General features: G+C 41.9%; 1 protein-coding gene across 2 annotated transcripts; it reads right to left on the bottom strand.

The window, feature by feature from the left end:
• Positions 1-1,023: 1,023 nt before the first annotated feature.
• Positions 1,024-9,243, bottom strand: LOC133129254 (CLOCK-interacting pacemaker-like). 2 transcript variants are annotated; one of them, XM_061243214.1, is made up of 4 exons: positions 9,103-9,243; positions 5,622-5,803; positions 4,762-4,919; positions 1,024-4,531 (listed from the first exon to the last, which is right to left on the bottom strand). In XM_061243214.1, exons 1-4 carry the CDS (start codon positions 9,132-9,134, stop codon positions 3,716-3,718), a joined length of 1,188 nt encoding a protein of 395 aa, XP_061099198.1. In that variant the 5' UTR covers positions 9,135-9,243; the 3' UTR covers positions 1,024-3,715. The 2 variants fall into 2 exon arrangements, with proteins under 2 accessions (XP_061099198.1, XP_061099197.1); XM_061243213.1 differs by lacking the exon at positions 9,103-9,243 and adding an exon at positions 8,705-8,986.
• Positions 9,244-9,561: the final 318 nt, after the last annotated feature.

Genomic DNA, 9,561 nt, shown 5'->3' with positions numbered 1-9,561 from the left:
TATGGTATACAACGATAACAATTTAGGAATCAAAAAAAGGTATCTCCATACCAACAAACTGTTTGGAAGGCACTAAGACAGCCCTTTACGGAGTACAATAAACAATACCAAGCATCTTGAGTTTGCTGAAGATCATTGGAATTATGACTGGAAAAGAGTACTATCGTCAGATGCGACCAAAATTGAAAGTTTTCGACACGTTTGACAGCAAATGTTTTACATGTTTTACCTGCTGTCAAATATTGCGGTGGGTCGTTGATATTTTGGAGATCTTTTCCTGCCAGTGGTCCAGGGGCACTATTTAAGATCTTGGCAGACAATCTGCTATGAAGCTGAGATTTGGGTCATATGTAGATTGTCCAGTAGGACAATAAATCCACACAGTCAAGTAAATACCATAACCATGCTCTGCTTTGGCCATCTCAGTCTCGACTTAAATCCCATGAAAAACCTGTGGTCTGAACTGAAGAGGGGGGCATCCCAAGGATATCAATGATTCAGAAAATTTCTGTATAGATTAATCTTCAAAACTCCCTCGAAATGTGTTCTCTAACCTCATCACAAATTATGTCATGGCTCCTATCTTTGCCAGGAGTGTTTGAATGAAGTATTAAACCAGGGGTGCCAATAATTGTGGAACCTGTTTTTCGGGGAAATACATTTTTTATTTGAAGAATGTAAGACTTTGGTTGATTCAACTGAATCGTTCAAAAAGGCACTGCTTTACACATGGTGGAAAATATGTCGATAACTTTTTTTTTTTGTTTACAGCATTTCTTGTGCATTTTTTCAAGGATGCCAATAATTCTGGAGCCCACTGTACAGGTTCAGGAGTGATCCTCCTCCTGATTCATGGTATCTCTACTGACCTTTATGTTGTGTAAACAATCTATTACTTTTTTTATCTATTAAACTGCAGGGCAGCGTTTCTCTTCATAGGCTTAACCATTTTTCTTGATCTGACCTTGGGTCAGATTTTAACCACACCCACCCCCCAATTTTACTAAGATAAAAGAAAGTACCTTTGGCAAAATAACATTTTAATGAATTTGCAAAGTGCACAGGCCTGAAACAAAAATGACGTTTTTCTCCCACACATTTTTAATAATTTAATTCCCCTTCAAATCGATGGTGTTGTGAAAGTATTGAACACAACTCACAAAGCGGTTTCATTAATTCATTATACAAGGAAAAGAGCATTGCAGTTTAACTGAACCTGGCCAAAGAAAATCACATAACCAAGTCAAATCTATTCAGCACTCTTAGAGTGGCAGTACCCAAGTATTTAGCTGTCTGGGAGTGCAATACCTTATTATATAATTAATACAGTATATGTAGGAATTAATTATGTAACGTAATTATGCAATTTAAAAAATAAATACAAATCACACACATAACATATGAACACAGGAGTTGAGGTCGTCTACAACTACTAATTCCAATTTCACAAAATGTATTTTGTCATTGGCGGTTTCATAATTAGACACTTTATAGTGCTTAACTGGGGGGCAAAAAGTTCAGTTCTTTGGACAGGTTCGAAAAACAAAGAATTCTCCCCCAAAATAAAACTGTGTAAATGAAATAGCTACTTTACCATTTTCATTCCTTTCTCTCCTGTTCTTTAGCTATCGTAACCGAATGAAGCAGGACTCAATAATTGTGGAAAAAACGGGATGAAATGCTCTAATTCTTTGGTCCGAGTGCAGCACAAAGTTGAGCAAAAATAAAAGAGATATGGCAATATGTTTATATTGTCCTAAAAATGGGGGGAAATCATGCTTCAGGCCCTTCTCGAATGACCTCACGGCATCAGAACTACAGGAGCCTCTGGCACTTTTCAAGAGGGCACCAGAAATGGCGAGGAGCATTTAATTGTGCTGGTGAGAAATGTCTCCTCATGGTTTGTGCTGCTCTGTGGTCTTTGAGCAATATTGCTGACAGTGTCCTTTGGGATCCATGATGGAAGCGCTGAAAAAACATTTCCCTGATAAGCAGATCAATACTTGTCCATGCTGCTCTTTATATTTCAAGGGACTCCAATTATCAGGTTCTTACAACACTTTGTGCTTCTTACAGTCTGGGTTATGGATTGATACTTTTACCACTTAACTGACATCAGCATATAGGAAATTGTTGTTCATTATCAGCATCAAGACAAATAATCCACAATTATTATTATTAAATAACCACTATATAAAATGACTGATTTGCCTGGTTAATGAATTGGGAGAACTATGGTCAAAAATTTTGTGAATGCACTTTGAGATACTGTCACAAAATCATCCAATGGAGGAGGCCAAATTGAAAAGTAACCCCTTAACCCCTTAAATCGCACTGGCCCAAAGTTGGATTTTCTTTGCATTCATTCCATTTTTCACGGTGCAATTTTCAATCGATATGGCCACAGCTTATACCGATTGAAAGTTAAAACTCACGGTTCTATCTGTATAAACTATTTACGATGCGATGTGCTTTAACGACAACAGTTCCTTATCTTGTAACGTGGGGTGGAAAAACAAGCAAGGGTTGCCTCAGACTACACAAATGAGGGTAATGTCATTGTTCTTTTCACCCCAAGGGTCCAGCGAACCAAATCCATTATAGTTTATAATTCCAAAAACGTGCCCACTCGGAGAAACATTGATAGAATGCCCATTGTTTACTTATAATTGTCATTTTTGTCTATTTCACAGTTGCATATATGTAAAAAATGACCTATGTTTTGTATTGGCTCTCTGGAACAAGATCAGCGTTCCAGTACATGTCATGTAGTCACATGGTATAAACAACAAATACAAAAAAGGCCACCACTTCCACCGTGTTTGAGCATCGTGAATTTGTTTTAGTAATATTTTCAGTAATTCTGGCTTTAGGCAAACAAACCCTCAAGGGTCACCTTCCAGAAGAAACCAGGATTGTGCCTGTAGTCAAAAAGGGTTCAAGAATAGTAACCATTTCATTTTGGGTATGTCATTTCCAAGCTTGTGTTAAGAAAAGAGGTGATACTTAAGGGGTTAAAGATTTCTATGCAATGGGATCTTTGCCATGCATGGACCTCACATGGGTGAGCCATTTTGTCATTTATTTCTGCCTAGTCTCTGCTGAAAAGCTGTGGCTGGAGGCAAGCTGACTTGCATCATCATCAACTGAAGGATGATGGCAGGGATCTAAGAGCACCTTAAAAGATGCCTTTTGGAATGCTTAATCTTCTGGATACCATTTCTTCAAATCATTTTTTCTCAAAGCTTGAGAATGTTTCAGGAGGAGAATAAAGGCATGCAGTCTCTTCCAATGTGGGTGCTGCCAAACCAAGCTTACGTATGATAAAAAATAAATCCACATATTTTCAATTTTGACCAAATTTCTCCAGCCAACCTTTGTTTAAATTTAAATAACATTAACAAAATGAAACATCTGCAGGGGTCCATTCAGTCAACTGCGAGCTGAAGCTGTGCTATAATATCCATGCCTCGTACACATTTCCCTTTGTTTTCTTAATGTTCCCATAGGTCCCCAAATACTCTGGGCATGACCCTCCTGGACGTAATGGACAAGACCTTTGGACCAGTCCCAGAACTGTGATGGCAGCCCCACCTCGGTTGGAAAGCAGCTGCGTCCTATTAGTCTGTCGCTATCTGTCCGTTTGTCCATCGGGCGGACAGACCGTCCACCCCCCAGTCGTGCTGCCGGTTTAGGGCAGCCTCTCTGGAACGCACTAGTTCTCCTCCTCCTCCACCATGGCCTCAGGCCTCGGCTCCATCATGGACTTCTGCAGCCTGGTCCAGACCTCGGGGCTGCCGCTCTGCACCGCCTGCAGGAAGAGCCCGGCCTGTGTCTGCAGCTGCTCCAGCTGGCCCTGGCTGTGCCGGTTCTGCCGGATGAGCTCCTTGATGCGCAGGGTGATGTTCAGCAGGCCGGACTGGCTGAGGATGTTGTAGGTGTTGCAGAAGCGCTTGCGCTTGCTGTCGCAGTCTTCGCCCGCGGGGTCCTCCGTCTGCTCCGCTGGCCACACAGAGGGGTCGAGGGCCTGTGCCTCGACGTCCAAGGACAGCGGGTCGGTTGGGGAAGCGGACAGGGTGGACTCGGTTCTGTCGCTCAGGGGCCCCGCTAGGACCCTGCCACCTTCAGCTTCGGTGTCGTGGAGCGGAGGGCATTGCTTGGGGGACGGAGCCCAAGGGCTAGGGGAGGCAGGGATGGTGGGTGGCGGGAGGAGAACGACGCTGGCCGGGCATCTCTGCTGCTTTTGTCCGTGATGGCGCCGCCACTGGCCGGAGGCCGAACTGCTCCGCTCGGAGCTAGAGGAGCTGCCTTGCTCTGACAAACTGTCCCCTGGGTGGGGGGCGATCCTGGGGTAGGACTTGAGAATGGGTAAGTACTTTTTGGAGCGCCGGCGCTTCACAGGCGCGCTCCTCTGCAAGGAGGGGTCGGCAGACACCATGGGCTGGAGGAAGACCACCTGACTCTGCGGAAGCACCTCAATGGCAGGCCGGAAACCCCAGGGCTTTGGCGACGGAGGGGTATCATTTGGCTGCTATAAAGATAATGTCAAATTAACAACAAAATCAACAAATAGGTAATGAAAAAATAGATATTAGCTATTTTAGCCAATTTAACTACGGATACGGTTAACATTATACTGTATAATGAATGCAGACTTTCCTCTTTGAACCATTCCTTTCAGGAAAACTTTCAAATAATTCCAAACTTTTGTGGAAAGTTGCCCACTTCTTCCCTGCTAGTTTCTGTGAGTCTGGCACATACCTGCTTGAGGAGCACATTGTTCATGAAGATCATGGGGGACATGCCGGAATAGGGCGCCCCCATCACCAGCTGAGATGCCTGAGCACCTCTGTACGTGCCCCGAGACGTCTCTTCCCCATCCGTCTGCTCGTGGGCACTCCAGTGCTCTGAGCTAGCATCTGTGGGTCCGTCAGAAACAGGCAGCTCAACGTCACAGTCAGCAGGAGATGGCTTTATCCATTTCACAGGTGGCATTTTGTTTTTTTAGTACTCAAAAACATTTGTCAAGAAAATTTGCCTCCTCAACAAAGGAATCACTAGACTGATTCTAAATCACAAACTTAATCACTGTTATATGCAAGCCCAGCACTGCAAATCATAAAGCTAGCTCCCCATCACCATTAGGTGAGTAAATGCTATCATTCGGCGGAAGGAAATTAGCCACGTGCTATAACATAAACCCTCGTGTTGCAAGTTTCCATTGGTTTGGATTGAGGTGTCATTGGCTTACATCCTCATAGTATTCTCAGCTGACCCACTTTAAAGGAATGCCATACAAGGTTATAATTTTGTATGTATAAAAATGGAGACAAAGACAAGTCTTTGAACAACTGTTGACTATCTAAAATCAACATTGATTGATTACAAATGGCACTGGTGTGGCCAGTGAAACGCATAAATGTTCAAAGAATGTGGCAGTGTGGCACAATGGCAGAGAAACTGAACCTATTTACTTATTTACAATATACATGTAGCACTTGTAATATATCCCACTGGGTAGATTATTGTCCTACCCAGTGCCATTGAGATACACAGGGTAAGGTTGCCAGCTGAACAAAAAGTAAAAAAACAAATGAAACAGTAGCCAGGGGACGGCTGACCTGAGAATCCGGAGTCCCTCTCAGACTCTGGTTTGGGGCCATCCATCCTCAGCCGGCTCACAGTGTCGGATGATGATTTCTGGTGGCCATGCCCTCGAACTCTGCTGTTCATAGTTTCTCTGATCTTTCCAGCGTGCGCTTCGTCTCTCAGGCGAACTTCATCTCCTGCATTAGAGGGACGTCTAGCAAATGGAAGAGGGTAAAAGAAGGTGTTAACCCCAATGAGGCTCCACAGAGAGTAGGACCCTGCTGAAAAGAAAAGTTGAAGCTAGGTTTTGAAACAGCTGGTTGACCAGTTCAGACCAGCTCCCGGCGCAACATAGATTAGCTGGTTGACCAGCTACCAGCCCAGAGAAGCTACCAGCACTAGCTGGTTGACCAGCTCATACCCAGCTAGACCAGTTTATGAGCTGAATTTTCAAGCTGGTCAAGCTGGCATAGTTGTATTTTACAGCAGGGGATATTTCATATATGTAAAACTGAGGTTCCCCAGCAAACAACTAAGAACAGTGCGAGGGCCAGCCTCTAAAAATAAACCTGTTGAGACTTCACCTTGGTTCTCAAAAACTCAATGAATCACTCTCTGCTTGAGCTTTAATAGCTCACTGCAATATTCCCAGCAGTGCTTTTGATGTAATACTGCATGTTCCCTTTATTGTGTGTCATTACATCACCCTGGGGGAAGGAATAATAATGATCATAATCATAATGAACTATTACGTAGAAGAAAACATAAATAAATTATTCTACAAATAAATGTTTCAACAGTTATGCTGAGTGTACCATTACACCACGGCTTGCATAGCCTGCTATTTTTATGTGAACATGGCTTCAGATGGGTTTGGGATAAGCCTATCTGCTCCATATTTACATCATTTACTAAATGTATTCATTTTTTAATTACTACCCCTTTTGCGGGCAAAACTGTGGCACCCCTGACCCTGGGGTGATTGTTTCTGTCCCAACCTCAAAATTGAGGTTTATGTGAGTGTTTGTACAGTGTACTTAGGCACAATACATGCCTACAGGCCCCTCCAAAAGTATTGGAACAGCATGGTAAATTCCTTCGTTTTTGCAATACACTGAAGACAATTGAGTCTGAGGTAAAAATATGTACATGAGATGACATGTACAGCTTTTCTGAATTTCAGCTTTTATTTCCTGGTATTTTGATCTAGATTTATTAAACAACTTAGAACATATCACCTTTTGTATCAGACCACCAAATCTTTAGGTGAGCAAAAGTATGGACAGGTGTTTCTTGTTGCCAAGATGTGTCCTGTTAGATTGATTGGTTTAACAATAAATAGTTCTGAATGTCTACTCTTGGTTTTAGCCTTGGGCTTTTCCTGTGATGACTACATTTGTGTGAGAAAAGATAAAGCAACATGAAGACCAGAGAGTGTCTTTGGGAGAAAAAAAAAAGCAAGCCATTTTGAAGCTTAGAAAGGACATGAAAGCAGTAGATGGCAGAAACAGGGCTGTGAATAAAAACCCCAAAACAACAGTCAGCGACATTACAAACAATCTCCACTGGGCAGGGGTGAAGGTATCTCAATCAACCGTTTTAAGAAGACTTAGAGAGCAGAAATATAGTGGCTATACCCCAAGATGCAAACCACTCATCAGTAGTAAGAATTGAAAGGCAAGATTACAATTTGCAAAGTACAGAGATGAGCCACGAAGGTTCTGGAACAAAGTTATATGAACTGATGAGACCAAGATTAACCTCTACCAACGTTATGGAAAGGCCAAAGTGTGGAGAAAGAAGGGATCTGCTCATGATCCAAAACATATAAGCTCATTGCGAAGCACGGTGGAGGAAGTGTCATGGAGTGGGCTCACTAATCTTTATTGATGATGTAACTCATGATGGTAGCAGCAGGATGAATTCAGAAGTCTACCAAAAAAATATGTATGCCAACTTACAGAGAAATACGTCCAAACTAATTAGGAAAAACTTCATCATAGAGCAACACACTGCCTACACAACAAAGGACTTCATTTGGGATAAATTGTACTTCCCTCTAGGGTCTTTCAGCGCACTTATCCCTGTTTATGGGTATGCACTCCGCACTTGTTGTACATCACTCTGGATAAGAGCGTCTGCCAAATGCCATTAATGTAATGTAATGGATAAAAACTGGAAGGTTTTACACTGGCCAAGTCAATCACCAGACCTTAAGCCAATTGAACATGCATTTCACTTCTTGAAGGGAAAAAACCCTGAAACAAACACCTGAAAGAGGCTGCAGTAAAAGCCTGGAAAAGCATCACAAAAGAAGAATGCAACAGTTTGGTGATGTCAATGGGTCTCAGGCTTGATGCAGTTATTGCAAGCAAAGGATATGCAACCAAATATTAAGTGTTATTACCTTTCATTTTCTTAAATATTCTCTGTTCCAATACTTTTGCTCACCTAAAAATTGGGTGGTCTGATATTAAACGTACTATGTTCTAAGTAGTTTAACACATCTAGGTGTAAATACCAGGGAATATTCTGAATTCTTGTTCTTCTTCAGTCTCATGTTCACCTTTTTATCTCAACCCCAAATGTATTCAGTGTATTGCAAAAACAAAGGAATTGGCCTTGCCAATTTTGGAGGGGACTGTATATTCAATATATGTGAAGTATTTTTCCATTTCAAGACTTAACAGTAATCATTCAATATTTGCAGCCCTCTGGAAAGAGGTTATCCAGTTGAATATTTTATGTATGAATATTGCAAACGATTTAGAAAATCTTTTTCATCTGTTAAAGTCTGTATTTCTGTATTTCTAAAAGGAACAACAACATTTGTTGAAGAAGGAAAACACACATGAACAGAACAAATGATACAATGTCCGTTGTTTTACAGTTGTGGAGAGGATATGTATCGACAGAAATAATTAAAACAGGATACATGCAATCTTTCAAGTCTGAACGCAATCGGCTACTCGTGACCAACCACGCGACGTCAGCGAAATAACAGTTATACGTTTTCTTGCAGTACAATTCTCGGGCACCACCTACTTTTCTGACGCATATTACAATTCAGTAACTTCCAACATATGCAGCATTAAATATACACAATTATACATACCTGACATTCACCCCAAAATGGCTTGTATCGTCAATTTCATTGTTGACCTTTCTAGCTATGAAACCATGCAAGCTCATTTGGTTCAGCCAGCTGCCTACAATGACGGCTCATTTAGAAGCACGAGGTAAATTTATCGTTCAACATCAAACGCATTGATTTATAAGAAACCGTGCATTCAAACAACAAATTAAGACCTAACGAAATAGCTAGCAACTGTGTGTCAAATCCTCACAGCTAGGAGTCAGTTATTGTGAGTTCACTCCCTGCGCAGCCCCGTCACGTAGCCAGCCCCAGCATACACGATGCAGAACACGCGACCAGAAAACATGTAGCCTCCGTTGCTGTCTACACACTAGTACACAAAACATATATTTTGAGCAGTGGGATCAGCTACTTACCCTAAATCAGATTTTTCCAGCTGCAGCACCATTCAACTATTCCTTTGATTTTTATTGAACATACACACTTTAAATTAATTTACACTACACTCACGGTCTCACGCGCAAGGAATCTCTGTAAACATAATCCGTATTCGGAACATCAGGGCGTGGCTTAGAGTACAGTTCTGACATACGTCACTGTTTTTACTGCTGTATCCGCCCATGTTTGACATTTTCTGTGCAGTTATTGGTGTACGCGAATGCCATCGAGCCCAAAAACGTGACCCTATGTAAATTTTATGGTACTCCGAGTACATTGTGTTCTTCCGCAACTTACAAACAAATCAGATGTTCCAAGAGAGGAATGCTATTTGTACTTGGTGTAAGCTTACATTACGTAATTGATCTCACATAGTTAAACTGCAACTGTGCTGTGAGGAATGGGCCTAACTGAACGAAACGTATCCACATGTACTG

The sequence above is a fragment of the Conger conger genome, chromosome 5 (assembly GCF_963514075.1).
Source record: "Conger conger chromosome 5, fConCon1.1, whole genome shotgun sequence".
In the NCBI taxonomy this organism is placed as follows: domain Eukaryota; kingdom Metazoa; phylum Chordata; class Actinopteri; order Anguilliformes; family Congridae; genus Conger; species Conger conger.
The sequence above is the reverse complement of the archived record's forward strand: the minus strand, read 5'-3'. Positions and strand labels throughout refer to the sequence as shown.

Excerpts from the sequence above, each read along its gene's own strand:
- LOC133129254 (XM_061243213.1), bottom strand. The coding sequence starts at position 8,781 with ATGAGCTTGCATGGTTTCATAGCTAGAAAGGTCAACAATGAAATTGAC. Across the intron at positions 4,920-5,621 it reads GAGGGACTCCGGATTCTCAG|ATGCTAGCTCAGAGCACTGG; the intron begins GTCAGCCGTCCC and ends ACGGACCCACAG. Across the intron at positions 4,532-4,761 it reads ACAATGTGCTCCTCAAGCAG|CAGCCAAATGATACCCCTCC; the intron begins GTATGTGCCAGA and ends TTATCTTTATAG.